At 42.6% G+C, this 19,616-nt stretch overlaps 1 protein-coding gene across 2 annotated transcripts in view; it reads right to left on the minus strand.

Moving 5' to 3' along the window:
• Positions 1 to 14,217: 14,217 nt before the first annotated feature.
• LOC110530258 (heterogeneous nuclear ribonucleoprotein L-like) overlaps positions 14,218 to 19,616 on the minus strand; it is a 65,883-nt gene continuing 60,484 nt past the window's right edge. For both annotated transcript variants that reach the window (XM_036986453.1, XM_036986443.1), the window contains exons 9-13: positions 17,606 to 17,727; positions 17,009 to 17,210; positions 16,398 to 16,455; positions 16,187 to 16,285; positions 14,218 to 15,858 (exon numbers count right to left, since the gene is read on the minus strand). In XM_036986453.1, coding sequence (XP_036842348.1) covers positions 15,803 to 15,858; positions 16,187 to 16,285; positions 16,398 to 16,455; positions 17,009 to 17,210; positions 17,606 to 17,727 — 537 coding nt within the window. In that variant the 3' untranslated portion in view covers positions 14,218 to 15,802. The remainder of the gene's footprint in view (positions 15,859 to 16,186; positions 16,286 to 16,397; positions 16,456 to 17,008; positions 17,211 to 17,605; positions 17,728 to 19,616) is intronic.

A 19,616-nucleotide genomic window follows, 5' to 3' on the forward strand; every position in this document is an offset into this window, starting at 1 on the left:
ATACACCGCCACCTACTGTACTGATTGGAGTGTTTGGCCGTTCACGGTCTGCCTACATTTTTGTGATAAGGTACTATACAATTGGGGGAAAGGAAACATTTGCCCTATCTAAGAATATAAATAATAATACTAATTTTAAAAACACCACCCCATTCCACTATTTACCCTTTAAAATCCTACTCAAGAGGCCTAAAGAACTCTTATTTTTCTTATTCTATGGTATATTGGCGATCACACAATTTAATGTGCATCACACCACCTACTAGGTGGGATGGAAACAGGATTCCCACCAAAACTGAACAAGCTACCCAAAAAATTACCAAAGAAATACATAAATAATTTGAACAAATTTTCCGGTTAAAAATGCAACCAATCTGATTCCTACACAGGCACAAGGGGAACCTGTGAGGGAGGGTCTTCCGGCGCCAGTACACCTTGCAAGTCTTCAGATGTAAAATCCAAACTTTTCAGATGTAAAGTCCACAAAAACTTTTCTGTCGCAGCCACAATAATGTCCAGTTTCTTAGACTTCTTTGAGACTTGTGCTGTACAGTTTATCACTGTGGCAATGAACACAACAAAATCCACACAGGGTATCTTTTGTCTGGAAGCAAACATTTACTACAGGCTGTGGTGTATCCACTACCATCTCTTCACTACCATCACTTGTTTTCTCAATTATTTTTTTCACCCCTGCATAGGAGATTCGCTAGACTGCTCTAACTTTTGCCACTTTAATCTCCTTCACCTTTACAGGGCACTCCAGGAGCTCAGAATCAGGATCCCCACCAGAATTGCAACACTGTTGTCGTTCTACACATCGTTCCTTAGTATACTCTGTTCGTCTGCACACACTTGAAACATGGCAAAATCCTTTTACAATTCTTACACTGCAGTGGTTTGGGGACGAAAACTCTTACGACGTATCTTACATAACCAAGTTTCACATGAGTAGGTATTTGCTCTTTATCAAAAAACAACAAGACTGACAGACTTTCTTCTTTTTCTTCATTCACCCAGCAGGTCAGACACTGGGCACCAGCCATGGCAGGAATTCTCTTCATGTATTCAACCTGAACATCCGTCATCACCCCTGAGATGACTCCTTTGACAGGTGCCCTACTCCGAAGTTCAAAACACAACACTTCTGTTGTCCGCATTCTTTTGAGGCCCACTGCAATCTTCCCCTGTTCTTCAGAAATATAATGAATCAAAATATCAGTCACACACTCCACTCCAATTTTAGACCATTTCCTTTTTGTTCCAGTTTTCAATTCTATTGTCCATTCAGAACATTCATCTTCACCAAATTTACTTGACCCGCTGCTTGATTCGAACTCAGCATCCACTTCTGCCATTTTCCCACGAGCCTCCTCCTCCTTCTTCTACCAAAAATATGCATTTCCGCCACCAATTGGACTGTAGTGTAAATCCATTACACTGTGATGAAAAAAAGTACTTTACATTCATTAAAAAAACACATCCCCGTTACACTACTTTGACCGACAGCCAGGGAGGATGGGACACTACCATTCAACACACCCTGTAACTCCTCTGCAGTAAAATCTTGGAAACCCAAGTACTTCTCTGCAGCTGCCACCATAACATCTATTTTTGTGATGAATATTTAATTTCTGCAGTACAGATTATAACCATGGCAATGTACTCTAAAAAGCCAACTTTACTGAATTCCATTTCATTCGTACTGGCAAAGGTCTACTATTCACCGGGAGCCTCTTAGGATACCTCACCCTCAACCCATCTTCCTCTACTTTCTTCACTGCCTCAGTATACAACATCTTCTGTACAACTCTGACGACTCAACCAACTCAACCTGCCTCTCTCGCACCGGACACTTCTGATCCCCAGCAACAAGGGCACCCCTATAGTTAACTTCTTTCACCGACACTACACATTTCTTTGTCCAATGCCCTTCTGCACATCTAGGAATCTCCCTCCTACATATTGCTGCAACATGACCACAAGCTTGGTACCTGAAACACAGTAGTGTGTTCTGCACAAAAGCTCTTATAGGATAACTGATATATCCTAACATTACTTTGTAGTGGAAACGCTCGCTACTGGGTCTGTGTTGCACCAAATGACGGGCTTCACAGACACCGGGAATCTTCCCCCTGCTACTCTCAGTCCAGTGATCCCGTCAACCAAGGCCGGGTCTGAGAAGCTATTTGGTGTAGGAGCTAGCCTAGCTGCTAGTTTTCTTGAGAGCTTGAACGCAGCCCGTGACGTGGTTAGCCATTGTGGCAGGGATCACAGATTGTCCCATGTTTGTGGCTGTCTAGATCCCTGCTGTTATTTTTGTTCAATCTTCCCTGTGACCTGCCCTGCCCAAACAAAGTCCAAAGCCTGCGGTAGCACCATTGAGGACAGTGGTGTCTCACTATCACAGGTGAAGGATCTTTTAAACAAACAAAAGTAGTTCTACCATCAGGTGTTACAACAAGAATATACAGTAGCTTCGTGTTTTGTCCGAATACTGCTCAGTTCAACTAATAAAATAATGAACGACCTGACCAGAGAGGTCCAGGACCTGAAGAACAGTTTGCAGCTCTCCTGGGTCAGCTCGATGAGTTGAAACAGTAGCATGGCAAGATGACAGCAGTCTGTAAGTCATTGAGAGAGGACATCAGATCTGTGTGTGAATCCATGATAACAATGACTGAGAAATCAGACTCGAGGGACAATCAAGGCGGAACAACATGGTTGTGGATGGAATTGCAGAATCTCCACATGAGACCTGGATGGAATCTGGAGTCAAAGTGAGTGAATTGATCTCGGAGAAATTGAAGATGGACCACAGGAAGATTGAGGTGGAGCTTGCCCACAGGACTGGAAAACCCATCATAAGCCCAGGTGACAGGCCCAGGCCGATAGTGGTCAAGTTCTTGAGGTTGAATGACAAGGTAGCTGTTCTGGAAAGAGCCAAGAACTTGAGAGGAACGTATATCTTCCTCAACAAGGACTATCCTGAAACTGCGTGCCGGAAGAGGAAAGATCTTATCCCATCCATGAAAGCTGCCAGAACGCGTGGGGACATTGCTTACATCTGCTATGACAGGCTCATTGTCCACCTTCCCTCCCAGAAGCCTGGAATGGATGAAAGAGCCAAGCCTATGGGTTAATGAAATCAATAACTTGCTAACATCAGATAACGTTCATATATTTGCCATTTCTGAGACTCAGATAATTAATTTGATGATACAGCAGTATCAGTACAATGATATAACATCTATAGAAGAGACAGAAATGCTTTTGGGGGAGATGTTGCTTTATATATTCAGAGCCATATCCCTGTAATGCTTAGAGAAGATCTTATGTCAAGTGTTATTGAAGTGTTATTGAAGTGTTGTGGTTGCAGGTTCACTTGGCACATCGAAAGCCTTTTCTTTTGGGGTGTTGCTATAGGCCACCAAGTGCAAGCAGTCAGTATCTAAATAATATGTGTGAAATGCTTGATAGTGTATGTGATGTAAACAGAGAGGTCTACTTTCTTGGGAACCTGAATATTGACAGGTTTTCATCAAGCTGTCTGCTCAAGAGGAAGCTTCTTACTGTAACCAGTGCCTGTAATCTGGTTCAGGTTATTAATCAACCTACCAGGGTGTGTACAAACACTACAGGAACAAGATCATCCACATGTATTCATCACATTTTTACTAATACTGTAGAACTCTGTTCTAAAGCTATATCCGTACCCATTGGATGAAGTGATCACAATATAGAGGCTATATCCAGGAAAGCCACAGTTCCAAAAGCTGGGCCTAAAATAGTGTATATTTTGCTGTGACTCTTATGTGGATAATGTTAAGATATTTGATGGTGTGATGTGATTAATAAGGAGCATTCAGATGCTGCACTTGATGAATTTATGAAATTGCTTCTCCCAATTATTGATAAACATGCACCTGTTAAGAAACTGACTTTTAGAACTATTAAGGCTCCATGGATTGATGAGGAATTGAACAACTCTATGGTTGAAAGAGATGGGGCAAAATGAGTGGCTAATAAGTCTGGCTACATATCTGACTGGCTGATCTACTGCATATTGAGAAATTATGTGACTAATGTCATGACGTGCCCTGGGGGTATCATAGGCGCTTATAATTACTAGTTATAATTACTATTCTGTAGCTAAAAATTACATAAATCTAGAACGAGAATACCGACAACCGCCGAAGCATCTATTCTATGACAACATGTCTGAATGGTACTCTGAAGTATCCTTCTCACCACTTACAACCACAAAAGACATGACTTCTGGTAAAGTTAACCAGAGACTCTGCTGAACCCTACAGGACGATCGAGGTTTCCAACAGAGGAGACAACAACGACATACGGGCGTAATTATATAAATTGCAATTATTCTCAAATGAGCGACCGTTCATGCACAAAGGATTAGCATTTCAATGAATATAATTATAGACTGTGTGTAGTCAATCCATTTAGTTTTTCCCGCTCTTTCTCAGGCCTCCTATTTCCTTTTGTCTACCAAGCCAATGCATTGTGTTAGTAAGCAATGTATTTCTGTGATTAGTTAGTTAGTTAGTAAATAAATAATTAAGCCAATTTGTATATTGCTGATTCATTTTGGAAACTAGGGTTCGTGCAGATAAGCAAGAATTTTACGACATTCAGATGAGACTGATAGAAGGTAAAGAATAATTAATGACTGATTGATGACTGATCAGATCTTCAGATCTCTAAGAGTTCATTCGTAAGATGGAACTCGTTAAATAAACTTCTCCATGGTGCCCCAGGTTATTAATGAATGAATTGTTCCATGTTTAATTAAATCACGTAATCAATTAAACGTTAGGTAATCGATTTGATAAAATAGCATGTCATCACATTAAGGATACTAACGACACAACACTAAACTTAACAAAAGGAAGAAGAAACTGTATTATGAAGCCAAGATCAATGATGGAAAAAAACTTTGGAGTACTTTAAATTAAATTATGGCCAGAAAGACAAAGTCAACTCCATCTTTCATCGATTCAGATGGCTTATTCATCACAAAACCATTTGATGATTATTTGATGATTATTTTTTATAATGACTTCATTGGCAAAGTGGGCAAACTTAGGCAGGAAATGCCAACAATGAACAGTGAGCCATCATATTAATCGATAAAAAAACAAAGAATGAAATAAAAGCGTTACAAGTTAGATTTTTTAAAGTTAGTGTGGGAGAGGTGGAAAAATTACTGTTATCGATCAATAATGACAAACCTCCTGGCATTGACAACTTAGATTGAGAGCTACGGAGGATGGTAGCTGACTCTATAGTCTCTCATATCTGTCATATCTTTAACTTAAGCCTAGGCGTCCCGCTAGCGGGACAACTTCTGGTGAAACTGGAGGGCGCGCAATTCAAATAAATAATCATAAAAATTGTGGATATTAAACATTTAGGTACATATAAGTGTCTTATATCGGTTGAAAGCTTAAATTATTGTTAATCTAACTGCACTGTCCGATTTACAGTAGCTATTACTGCAAAAACATGCCATGCGATTGTTTGTGGACAGCGCCCCACATCAAACTTTTTCCACCGGCACAGGTTTCATAAATTCACAAATGGTGATTAAATATTCACTTACTTTTTGAAAATCTTCCTCTGATTTGTCATCCAAAGGGTCCCAGCTATAACATGTAGTGTCGTTTTGTTAGATAAAACCAGTTTTATATCCCAAAAAAGACTGTTTTGTTGGCACCATCGATTTGAGTAATCCACTCGTTCAACATGCAGAGAAAGGAATCCGAAAATCTACCCCTAAACTTTGATTCAACAAGTCAAAATACATTTCTATTTACTCCTCAGATACCCTAAAATGTAATCAAACTATAATATTTCTTGCAGAAAGAAGTATGTTCAATAGGAAACTAATTTTAGCAGGTGTGTCCTGTCTTCATGGCGCACGCAAACACACATTTCTTAGACTGTCCCTGTACTAAAACTGATATTTCTTATTCGTTTTCAAAGTTACAAGCCTGAAACCTTGAACATAGACTGCTGACACCCTGTGGAAGCCAAAGGAATTGCATCCAGGGAGTAATTCTAATTCTCAGTATGACCTTATACTTGCCATTCTAAATCAGGTTGGTTTTTCTTTGGATTTACTCCTTCCATATCTATTGTGTTATATTCTCCTACATTATTTTTAACATTTCCACAAGCTTCAAAGTGTTTTCTTTCCAATGGTACCAATTATATGAATATCCCGGCTTCAGGGCCTGAGCAACAGGCAGTTACTCGGGCACATCATTCAGGCGGAAATTGAGAAAAAAAAAGTCTGAGCCTAAAGGAACGTCTTTATCCTCAGGTCTGGAGGGAAGCCAAAGTAATTTTGCTACCAAAGAGTGGTAAAGAGGCTTTTACTGGTTCCAACAGCAGACCTATCAGCTTGCTGCCAGCTCTCAGTACACTGTTAGATTTCAGTGCAGCCTTTGATATTTTTGCCATAACCTGTTGTTGAAAAAACATACAGTACCAGCCAAACGTTTGGGCACACCTACTCATTCAAGGGTTTACTTAATTTTTTTACTATTTTCTATATTGTAGACAAAAAATAGTGAAGACATCAAAACTATAAAATAACACATATGGAATCATGTAGTAACCAAAAAATTGTTAAACATATCAAAATATATTTTAGATTCTTCAAAGTAGCCACCCTTTGCCTTGATGACAGCTTTGCACACTCTTGGCATTCTCTCAACCAGCTTCACCTGGAATGCTTTTCCAACAGTCCTGAAGGAATTCCCACATATGCTGAGCTCTTGTTGGCTGCTTTTCCTTCACTCTGCGGCCCAACTCATCTCAAACCATCTGAATTGGGTTGAGGTCGGGTGATTGTGGAGGCCAGGTCATCTGATACACCACTCCATCACACTCATTCTTGGTCAAATAGCCCCTACACAGCCTTGAGGTGTGTTGGGTCATTGTCCTGTTGAAAAAACAAATGATAGTCCCACTAAACGTAAACCAGATGGGATTGCGTATCGCTTCAGAATGCTGTTGTAGCCATGATGGTTAAGTGTGCCTTGAATTCTAAATAAATCAATGACAGTGTCACCAGCAAAGCACCCTAACACCATCACACCTCTTCCTCCAATGCATCACGGTGGGAACCACGCATGCAGAGATCATCTGTTCACCTATTCTGCGTCTCACAAAGACACGGTGGTTGGAACCAAAAATATCAAATTTGGACTCATCAGACCAAAGGACTGATGTCCACCGGTCTAATGTCCATTGCTAATTTGTCTTGGCCCAAGCAAGTCTCTTCTTCTTATTGGTGTCGTTTACTAGTGGTTTCTTTGCAGAAATTTGACCATGAAGGTCTGATTCACACAGTCTCCTCTGAGCAATTGATGTTGAGATGTCTGTTTCTTGAACTCTGTGAATCATTTATTTGGGTTGCAAATTCTGAGGCTTGTAACTCTAATGAACGTATCCTCTGCAGCAGAGGTAACTCTGGGTCTTCCTTTCCTGTGTCGGTCCTCATGAGAGCCAGTTTCGTCATAGTGTATGATGGTTTTTGCAACTGCACTTGAAGAAACTTTCACTGACTGACCTTCATGTCTTAAAATAATGAAGGGCTGTCATTTCTCTTTGCTTATTTTAGCTGTTCGTGCCATAATATTGACTTGGTATTTTACCAAATAGGGATATCTTCTGTATACCACCCCTACCTAGCTCATTGGCTCAATGAGGAGAGACTGACTTCTTTTTTTACTTCTTCTTTATATGAGAAACATTAATGTGTTGAAAATCCCAAATTCTTTGCATAGTCAACTTACACCCAGCTCTGTAACACACACTTACCCCACCAGACATGCCACCAGAGGTATTTTCACAGTCCCCAAATCCAGAACAAACTGTAGAAAACTGTCAAACTGTTAAAATCACTGAAGCTGGAGACTCATATCTCCCTCACTAGCACCAGCTGTCAGAGAAGCTAAACAGATCACTGCACCATAGCTCATCTTTAAATAGCCCATCCAACTACCTCATCCCCATACTGTTGTTTATTTTATTTATTTTGCTCCTTTGCACCCCAGTATTTCTACTTGCACACTCATCTTCTGCACATCTATCACTCCAGTGTTTAATTGCTATTGCCTTACCTCCCTTGTCCGACCTCATTTGCACACAGTATATAGACTTAAATAAAATAAAATAAAAAATAACTCCTCTCCTCTATTTGACCTACATAGTTTGTATATGTATTGATATGTTTATTTTATTGATGTAGTTCTGTTCTTGTCTATTAATGTTCTGTATTATGTCATGTTTCATGTTTTGTGTGGACCCCAGGAAGAGTAGCTGCTGCTTTTGCAACAGCTAATGAGGTTCCGAATAAAATACCAAATACCAAGAAACACAAAAAATTATCACCTTCACCAATTCAACAGCACCCAACTCCCTCACCCAACCCGAAACCACACATGGGTCAGCCAAAAGGTAGGGATCCACTTTCTCCCAAAATGTCACCCCTACTGGACCAGAATCATCTTTATCATGACCATCACCACACCTGCCACCTCAGGTAATTCATCCTTATTCCCATCCAATTCACCTCCAGTGCTACTGGAGTACGGCTCTGTTTGTACTTGACGCCAAAATTCCTCGACACACTCCTTCCTCACTGTCCTAAAGGAAGGTCATGTCCATCAGTGGGCTGATGTCCATTGTCCACTTTTTTCTGTTTTCCAGCTCCAAAATCCTCTTTAGATTTCTCTTTTGGGTCTAGAAAATGTACACATCTTGTACACTACTGAAATTTGGTCACTGATGGTGAAATGTCATCACATTTCCTAAGGATATGCCTGCTCTATGTGGCAGAGTTAACTTTGAAAATGAGGCATGATACAACCGCCCATTATAGTCATTACAAGCAATGTGATTAAAACAAAAATAAGTAGTGAGTGAAGTACAGTCTGATCAATAAATCATTGTCTCCTCTCTCTGCTTCCTACTCTTTTCTCTCTCTCCTTCTCATGGTTTGTGATAACAGGCTACAGCTACTCTACTGTATTAACAATGTAGAACTGCCTGGGAGTGCAGTCTGTATCAATTATATGATTCTATTACTTAATATATGACTCAGGAGCCAAGCCTCTTTTAGCCCATTGCCAGAAATCCTCTTCCACAGTAGTCCTTTATTTGTTTTCATTTCATTAGCTTTCATTTTAGATACCTAATTTATAATATATTAATGTTTATGTCAATAGTAGATTCACCTAAAAATAAATAATGTAGACGCTACACAGCTTCTAGCTGTGGAGGTGTTTCTCAAATGAGAAGTTGCAGAAGCGACCGGGTTGTTCAAAATAGGCCACTCAGAAAGGAGGTCTCAGTTTGGTTAACTAATGCCTCAAGCTTAGCAGAGCATTTTTAAAGCCAGAAGAGGGAAATAAAATGACAGTACTGTAGGCTGCAGTATGGTGTTCCTGCTGGTTATAAGCCCAGAGAAGTTGTCTCTGATTATACCCATATTTTGTACTTTGCCTATTGATTCTAGAAGGAGTAGCAGAGGTGAGGGGAGAGAAAAACCTTTTTGTATTCCTCAGAGGAGAACAGGCTTGCCACTACCCACATTGCACTTGAGAGAAACTGCTAGATCTATTTACATAACTATCCTCTACCCACACTGCTCTCTAGACAATTTGAGGAGAAAAGGAGGTCAGAGAGGATGAGGTGGGAACTTGAGACGCCTTCAGCAACTGTAGATCCACCGTAGAGTGACTAAGGAAATCACACAAGCTACTGAAAAATGTGTATATACAGTATTGCCCATGGAGCTGAATGGATTCTGTGTCGGTTTATCTTTGTCTAGCCGTTATGGTTAGTACTTAGGGATCATTGAGGCACTTTAAAAAGCAATAAACATCTTCAGTTGAGAGGTGCAATAACATTCTGTTATTTACCTGACGTCATATCATCTGCTGCCTACTATCACTATTTGGATAAGAGCAGTAAACGTATAGTGATGTTGATTGAGGTAATGGCCTCCTTATGGAACAGAACAAACACAATAAAACTGGAGTAGGGCCCTCGAGGTATGGAGGCTTCAGACTAGTCTAGATTGCTCAGGTCTTCACCAACTTTGTTTCAGTTGTTTGAAAGTCGACAAAGTCACGGCATCGCATCAATGATTGCTACTGTTTGTGTTCATGCTCTAATAAAACAAGGCCAAGGACAAACCTCCACAGTAAATTAATTCTGAATAGGAGAGCGGACATAGAAGAGCATGCTAAATGTGATGATCAGTCACCATACAGTAAGTGCTAGATGTGGAGCTCCATAATGTAATAAATAGCAAACTGACTAGTTGCAAAATATGAGACATATGCATTGTAATCCTTCAACACTGACACAATTCAAAAAACAAGGACAGGACAAGCCTTTGTTTGACTATTTCAGCTAGTCAGACTTCCACAAACTTGCTTTCGTAGCCTAATTTCTCAGTTAGTGTGTTTGCATTGGCAGGGTTTGAACTTGGCTCTTTCCCCAGGGTTCATGGGAGTTATAAACTCAGCAAAAAAAAAAACATCCTCTCACTGTCAACTGCATTTTTTTCCAGCAAACTTAACATGTGTAAATATCTGTATGAACATAACAAAATTCAACAACTGAGACATAAACTGAACAAGTTTCAGAGACATGTGACTTACAGAAATGGAATAATGTGTCCCTCAAAAAAAGGGTGGGGGTCAAAATCAAAAGTAACAGTCAGTATCTGATGTGGCCACCAGCTGTATTAAGTACCCTGGCTGTGAGATGTTACCCCACTCTTCCACCAAGGCACCTGCAAATGGCCCTAGCCCTCACCCTCCGATCCAACAGGTCCCAGACGTGCTCAATGGGATTGAGATCCGGGCTATTCGCTGGCCATGGCAGAACACTGACATTCCTGTCTTGCAGGAAATCCCGCACAGAATGAGTAGTATGGCTGGTGGCATTGTCATGCTGGAGGGTCATGTCAGGATGAGCCTGCAGGAAGGGTACCACATGAGGGAGGGGGATGTCTTCCCTGTAACACACAGCATTGAGATTGCCTGCAATGGCATGACGGACCCTCCACCTCCAAATCGATCCCTCTCCAGAGTACACGCTCATTCGACGATAAACGTGAATCCGACCATCACCTCTGGTGAGGCAAAACCGCGAATCGTCAGTGAAGAGCACTTTTTGTCAGTCCTGTCTGGTTTAGCAACGGTGGGTTTGTGCCCATAGGCGACGTTGTTGCCAGTGATGTCTGCCTTACAACAGGCCTACAAGCCCTCAGTCCAGCCTCTCTCATCCTATTGTGGACAGTCTGAGCATTGATGGAGGGATTGTGGGTTCCTGGTGTAACTGGAGCAATTGTTGTTGCCATCCTGTACCTGTCCCGCAGGTGTGATGTTCGGATGTACCGATCCTGTGCAGGTGTTGCTACTTGTGGTCTGCCACTGCGAGGATGATCAGCTGTCCGTCCTGTCTCCCTGTAGCGCTGTCTTAGGCGTCTCACATTACGGACATTGCAATTTATTGCCCTGGCCACATATGCAGTCCTCATGCCTCCTTGCAGCATGCCTAAGGCACGTTCATGCAGATGAGCAGGGAACCTGGGCATCTTTCTTTTGGTGTTTTTCAGAGTCAATAGAAAGGCCTCTTTAGTGTCCTAAGTTTTCAGAACTGTGACCTTAATTGCCTAAGCTGTTAGTGTCTTAACGACCGTTCCACAGGTGCATGTTCCTTAATTGTTTATGGTTCATTGAACAAGTATGGAGTACTGAAAAAGGGCCGTTGCTTTTTTTGCTGAGTTTATAAAGGAGTTTGTTTAGAGTTGGGCTGAGTGTTAGGAAGTTAATATAATAATAGTGTGTATTGTAATGGATTTCTCAAGAGCTCATTTTCATAAAGGTTAATACGTTTACCTCGTAGGGGTATTATTTTTACTGATGCCTATAAGGAAGTGCTTGCAATTACACAGACATAAAATAAATAGCTAACTATAGCTCCCCCAAAATAACTCATGCGTACATTTGAAATGATGTATGAGGCCTTCGGTCAAAGACCAAAATATCTTGCTGTAATTATGTTTTAATCATATCCCAGTCGGGTAGCAGAGGATTACAACACACCTGGGGTGTGTTTGCCCAAAACGTTCTTCAACTTTCTAGAACAGACTTTGAGGTACATTTACTCCGTTTGGTGAATGTGGAGGGGTGTGGCTTGAAGCAATGAGTGAAAGTATTTCAGGCGTAGCGGCCATGCTGACAGCGTTCCCCAACCAACAACCCAACCCCTCACTGGTCGTTCAACTGGTCGTTCAGAACAGCACCGTTATGTTTCACACCATTTTTTCGTATTGAACGCATCCCTGTCAAATAAATATAATGTGTCCTTAAAGCTGTATAAACACATTACCTTAGAGTACTCCTCATACACAATCTCCATTGATGCACACACTGTAAGACCCATGTGACAAGGTCTTGGCCAGGGTTCACTGGTCAGCGATGCTGGACTGGCGAGGTGTCATAGTCCGCCGGATGGCTCCAGGTGGGATTCACAGCTGTCCTCAAATAACCTCTCACATAGCCATAAGAGATTTACTGGACCTGAGAAAAAGACTGCGGTCGGATATCCAGACAGGTGGCACTGGATCAACACACACACACACACACACACACACACACACACACACACACACACACGTGATAAACACACACATAGGCCTACGCATGCACAAACACATACGCCCAATTGCCAGGACTACTGAGCCAGGAGATCCCCCTTCCATCCCAGGATTAAATATGACATTTTCGGTTCTCCCAAAGGACTTTTCCCCTGTGTGAGACATGTTCTTCTGCAGTTATAAAATGTCATATATGTGGCTTTCATGTACAGAGAATCAGAGGTAGCTGTCAGTTTACAGGAGAGCTGTCAAGAGTGACATGTGAGGCTAGAATCATAATGGAGTGGTTAGTGGGAATCGCACCTTTGAAGAGACAAGTATCTCTCTGGGTATCTCTGGGCTCAAGGGCACCTGTTTACATAGATCGGCCTGGCTAGCCTAGAAAACTGGGACACAAAGAGCTGGAGGACGTCTGTGCTTATTCTGACTTTCTTATTACAGTCCCTCCCTCTCTGCTCATGTGAAGTCTGTGTAAATTCATATGAGCTACTATCTTCCTCCTTCCTAAATCCTTGCTGTTTTTTTTTATCACCTTCAGTATAGCACTCATAATACTCTGATTAAGTGCTGACCATAAGACCCAGTCATGATAAAAAAACATGCATACAGCCTTAATATGCTAATGAGCCTGTGACCTGCCCTCTGTTCCAAAGAGAAAAGAGGAACGGGTCAGTGGCTAAATAAAGAAAGCCAGGGAACTAGAAAAGGCCCCAGCAGAGAGAGAGAGAGGTACCCTCCTCGGCTCAGACTGGAGTAATCTGTGTCGCAGCACAGCTATTATTAGTGTCGCAGCCGGCTAGAGAAATATGAGAGACCCACACAGGGAACAGCAACAGGCAGCTGTAAATTTAGAGAGAGGGTCACGAGAGACCAGCGTTCCCCAACGGATTACTGGGCACCAAGGGTGTGTGTAGGAGTGTGCAGCAAAGCTAGAGACCAGGCTGGAGTGTGAAAAAGAGAGAGATAGGAGAGAGAGGTGTTTGTCAGAGTGTGCCCACATGGGTTTGTATAAGTTTGTGTTTTTCTTAGTGTTAAGAGTTGAAAGAGCAAGTCATGTTTGTTATTCAAGTACATGTCACTAGCTGAGCACAGGGAAAATAACTATCACTAATAATGTTACTGTGTGTGTCTCAGTTTCATCCTCGCTTGTCCTGTCCTTTCTCATATCCTCCCAACCAGCTCTCCCATTACAATGTAAAGTGCCTTCTGGTCAAGTCATGAAAAGTAAAGCTTTAGCTGTGGGAAGCTACGTTCCTTTATTGACAATAGGGACTCTGGAAAGCAAAGGCTGCAGTGTTCTATTTGAACAAGTTATGCCCTCAGAGATACATTTGTGGGCAGAGGGATCCTCTGAAGTTTGTTTAAGGGAATTCATTGTAGTGTGTTCTCAAAGCTCATAGGGCAGGAGTATGGACAATCAGTAGTGTGCATGAGGATTCTATTCTGGTGTCACTCCAGTGACTAACACTGGCACAAAATCACAAAACTCCATAAAATCCACCACAAAGCCATAGATACAACGCCATTTAATGACCAGTCAGACATGGAAGTCATGGGATCTACCCACCTGAACATGCGTGTAGTGTCTTACATTTGATGATAACATGAACTTAAGCACAAGACTGCTGTTTATGGTAACTCCAGGCTTTTGAAATGGAAGTCGGAATGTGGAACAATTCTGGAATAATAATGTAAGAGGATCTGTAGACTGTTGAATGCTTAATGAATGTCACGTTCTCAGGATGCATCCAGAACCAATCAAACCTGATCCTGTGCCTGGAAAAGCCTCCCCTGCAGTAGATACAATAGCAATTTGCTACTTGCAGAAAGGTTGATTAACACCTTAAGGTTTGTACTGTATGTAATTGCTCATGTTATACAATAGTACATACAGAGTAAACCAATGGAATTTGGCTTTAACATGTAATTTCCTTATTTTGCAAGTAAAATGGAATCCCAAGTTTGTTGTGCTAAGAATTTGTAGTCATATTATTTGTTACACTCTTTGACAGGGCAGTTCCCAAATAACCTTAGGTATTTGAGGGATTAGGACATCTGAAAATGTCCATAAATGTTTTAAATATACTAATTAATATCAAAATATTTGCTAATTAATGAGGCAAAGAGCTAGGGGTGATGTATAATGATTCTGGATACAGCCATTTTGTGAACACAAGACATATCGGCGTGTCACTAAACACTAAAACAGTCTGAATGTACAAAACTACTGACACTGAACCAGTGCAGGCGAGCCATGATACTACACTGAACCCAGTACTAACATTCAAACAGTGTGCCCCAAAACACTGACATACTACACAGACCATGGGCTCTTCATGTGTAAACATCGTACAAACACAGTGTCTAAAACGCATCATTAAACGGTCCACTCCAAAGCAAAACACCTGCTGACACAATGACCTCAAATAAGATGAATAATATCACCCGCTCCCCTGTCACAACCCTCTATAGCAGAGCTTTCATTTCAATTATGTACACATTTACATGTTACAGTGCGATTTTAAATTCATATTGACACATTGTTCCACTGAAGTACCGACTGAGTTTCTGCTGCTCAGCTAAATAAGGTGAGCATAAATGCAGCACTGTCCACCCATAAATACGGCGACCATTTTGGATAGTCTTTACCAGCATGGATGCATATTGGACGTCCTCTATTCAGTCTTCGAACACAATGCAAAAATTGGCAAGTAATCACATTCTGTCCACAACAAGTCTTTTCAGGGGTCATCTGTTACATTACAGTACCATGCTCAGCCCCAACGGACGCTGGGAAGAGAGGGTGTCGTCTCTCTGTTCTTAGTTCTGATTGGCTCTCTCTATATAGAGACAACTTAAAAACTAACAGAACAGAAAATACTAGAAAACAAGAGGTACAAGAGAAAACCTCTTCAGCAATTTTCCAGTGTTTCACACTTGTGTGTTTCAGTAGTCTTCTCCACTTCAACGGGAGACAGTGAGTCTCAGTGTCTTGTTAGCTCAGTACTCTGTCCCTCCCAGCCCCATCCTTTATCTCTCTCCATCTCCTACTGGGCTCTGGTCAGTCCTGCTGGTGCCCTGGTCCTGAGTTCCTCAGAGGTGAGAGGACGTGGAGAAGCACAGCTTCAGGGTGTAGGGGTTAGAGCCATCTGGAAAAGGTCAGACACACTGGGTTACACACCTACTATACACACACTCACACATATTCCTACACATAAACAAACACACATGCTCACATGGCATGCACACACACATGTCCACCCTGTTGGGGACATTGGCAGGGAGAATTCTGAACACAGCAGCGTTAAGTCTGGTCTGAGAAAAAGGTGTGCAGCAGATGGTACACAGACTCCGGTCCTAGTGTGCCTGACTATGTAACACACTCAGTTATCCCGCTGAGAGTGACTACTAACGGTGGAGTGTTTGGTGCTAGAGTGCGGTCACTGTTGAGGAAAGCAAGGCCATCTGGTCACTTACTTGGTATTCTGATCTGGTAGTGGTTTAGGACGGTCAAGACCTCAACCGCGTGCGTCTTGGAGTCAAACTCTAACAACCCCGAGATAGTTTTGGAGGAGGCTGATGACAAGAGAGGACAGTAGGACAACTTAATTAAGTATGGCAGTACAGCTAACTCCTTCAACAGCCTAACAAAATAAAAAGTGAACAGTGAACAAAATGATAAACTTACGCTTTGCATCAAACATCTTGAACTTGGTGAAACCCGGCACATCATGTTCTGAGCATAGCTGTAAGAAATCAAACAACAGTCAACAAGGGCAGCTGAGACAACGCTCATGTTTTTCTAACCACATCCACAAGATGGAGCTCTTTAGTAACGGTCAAACTACAGAGATCATTGACAGTGAATGACTGGTAGATACATCTGTGGTCCGCTTCTTCTATGGAAGTAATTGTTCAGCAAAATAGTTTAATCTCTTAGGCCTCCTATCCACCAAACATCAGATATCCATCCACCCTCCTTCCAAGATCCAGCTGGCCCTCTGAAATGTAGGGGGAGGGGCTTGTAATAGTGCAGCTCACAGGATGAGAGTCAACGCTAAACCCTACCCCATACAGACCTCAGAAACCCTTCTCTATTCCCCATTCCCCAGAAACCCTGTCATTCCAGCCATAACCTCAGCAGCTGGTACTTTCAGATGGAACGTTGCAGTAGTGCAGCTCACAGGGTGGGAGTTAACCATAAACCTTACCTATATCCCGTCCCCTAGCCTTGACCCACAAACCCTCAGGCTTCTGCTCACATCCTATCGGCTACCATTGACATCATTGCAGCCCTACCCTCAGTAGCTGGTCCTCTGAGATGCAGGGAGGAACATTGTAGTAGTGCAACACACAGGAGGGTGGCTGGATGATGTTCTTGGAGGCCTGGCCTTGGCTGGTGAAGCGGTTGTTCCTGGTCATGGCAAAGTCCTTATAGCTGCTGCTGCCGTCCTCCAGTTCAAACACCTGACTGGGTATGACCGCATGCTGCTTGGACACACTGGAGGGAGAGAGAGAGAGAGAGAGAGAGAGAGAGAGAGAGAGAGAGAGAGAGAGAGAGAGAGAGAGAGAGAGAGGAGAGAGAGAGGAGAGAGAGAGGAGAGAGAGAGAGAGAGAGAGAGAGAGAGAGAGAGAGAGAGAGAGAGAGAGAGAGAGAGAGAGAGAAAGAGAGACAGAGAGAAAGAGAGACAGAGAGAAAGAGAGAGACAGAGAGAGAGACAGAGAGACAGAGAGACAGAGAGACAGAGAAAGAGAGAGAGAGAGAGGGAGAGAAATGGAGAGGAAGGGAATGGAATACAAAGAATTAGTAAAAATATACTAGATAATAACATTAATTCCGTGGTTGAATACTGCAGGTGTTAAGATATCCTCTAACATGCTAACAAGGACACTCACCAGACATTAAGCCGCTTGCCAAACACCTTGATGCTGTTGAGGTGAGTGATGGCCCTGTCCACTGCATACTCATCCCCCATCTCTACTAGGGCAGTGCCCGGGACACTCTTCATGAACTTCACCTGTCACACACACAGATTTAGACACATGATGTACATAGCAAGCCTCAAATACTATATAGCTACATACACCTTTAGCACAGTGGTTCTCAAACCCCTCCTCGGGGCCCGCCAGACATTTCACAATTTTGTTTCACCCTGAACTAGCTAACCTGATTGACTTAGTCAAGGGCTTGATAATTAGTTGACAATTTGAATGCGCTGAATACAACAGTGAAATGCTTACTTTACAAGCCCCTAACCAACAATGCAGTTTAAAAAATACTAATAAGAATAAGAAATAAAATAAATAAAAGGAACAAGTAAGTAAGTAAGTAACAGCAGCAGTAAAATAACAATAGCGAGACTACACCGGTAAGTCGAGGTAATATGTACATGTAGGTTTATTTATTTATTTCATTTAACCTTTATTTAACTAGGCATGTCATTTAAGAACAAATTCTTATTTACAACAACGGCCTAGGAAAAGTGGGTCAACTGCTTTGTTCAGGGGCAGAACAACAGATTTTTACCTTGTCAGCTCAGGGATTCAATCTAGCAACCTTTCAGTTACTGGCCCAACCCACTAACCACTAGGCTACATGCCGGTAGAGTTATTAAAGTGACTATACATAGATAATAACAGAGAGTAGCAGCAGCGTAAAAGAGGGGTTGGGGGGGCAATGGAAATAGTCTGGCTTGCCATTTGATTAGATGTTCAGGAGTCTTATGGCTTGGGGGTAGAAGCTGTTTAGAAGCCCCTTGGACATAGACTTGGCGGTCCGGTACCGCTCGCCGTGTGGTAGCAGAGAGAACAGTCTATGACGAGGATGGCTGGAGTATTTGACTATTTTTAGGGCCTTCCTCTGACACCGCCTGGTGTAGAGGTCCTGGATGGCAGGCAGCTTGGCACCAGTGATGTACTGGGCCGTACGCACTACCCTCTGTAGTGCCTTGCGGTCGGAGGCCGAGCAGTTGCCATACCAGGCAGTGATGGTTCAACTGTCGGACCTTTTGAGGATCTGGGGACCCATGTCAAATCTTTTCAGTCTCCTGAGGGGGAATAGGTTTTGCCGTGCCCTCTTCACGACTGTCTTGGTATGTTTGGACCATGTTAGTTTGTTGGTGATGTGGACACCAAGGAACTTGAAGTTCTCAACCTGCTCCACTACAGCCCCGTTGATGAGAATTGGGGCGTGCTTGGTCCTCCTTTTCCTGTAGTCCACAATCATCTCCTTTGTCTTGATCACGTTGAGGGAGAGGTTGTTGTCTCTGACCTCCTCCCTATAGGCTGTCTCGTCGTTGTCGGTGACCAGGCCTACTACTGTTGTGTCATCAGCAAACTTAATGATGGTGTTGGAATCATGCCTGGCCGTGCAGTCATGAGTGAACAGGGAGTACAGGAGGGGACTGAGTACGCACCCCTGAGGGTACCCTGTGTTGTGGATCAGTGTGGCGGATGTGTTGTTACCTACCCTTACCACCTGGGGGCGGCCCATCAGGAAGTCCAGGATCCAGTTGCAGAAGGAGGTGTTTAGTCCCAGGGTCCTTAGCTTAGTGATGAGCTTTGAGGGCACTATGGTGTTGAATGCTGAGCTGTGGTCAATGAATAGCATTCTCACATAGGTTTTCCTTTTGTCCAGGTGGGAAAGGGCAGTGTGGAGTGCAATAGAGATTGTATCATCTGTGGATTTGTTAAGGCTGTACGCAAATTGGAGTGGTTTCTGGGATAATGGTGTTGATGTGAACCATGATCAGCCTTTCAAAGCACTTTGTGGCTCCATACGTGAGTGCTACGGGTCGGTAGTCATTTAGGCAGGTTCCCTTAGTGTTCTTGGGCACAGAGACTATGGTGGTCTGCTTAAAACATTACAGACTCGGACAGGGAGAGGTTGAAAATGTCAGTGAAGACA

The sequence above is a fragment of the Oncorhynchus mykiss genome, chromosome 1 (assembly GCF_013265735.2).
Source record: "Oncorhynchus mykiss isolate Arlee chromosome 1, USDA_OmykA_1.1, whole genome shotgun sequence".
Lineage (NCBI taxonomy): Eukaryota > Metazoa > Chordata > Actinopteri > Salmoniformes > Salmonidae > Oncorhynchus > Oncorhynchus mykiss.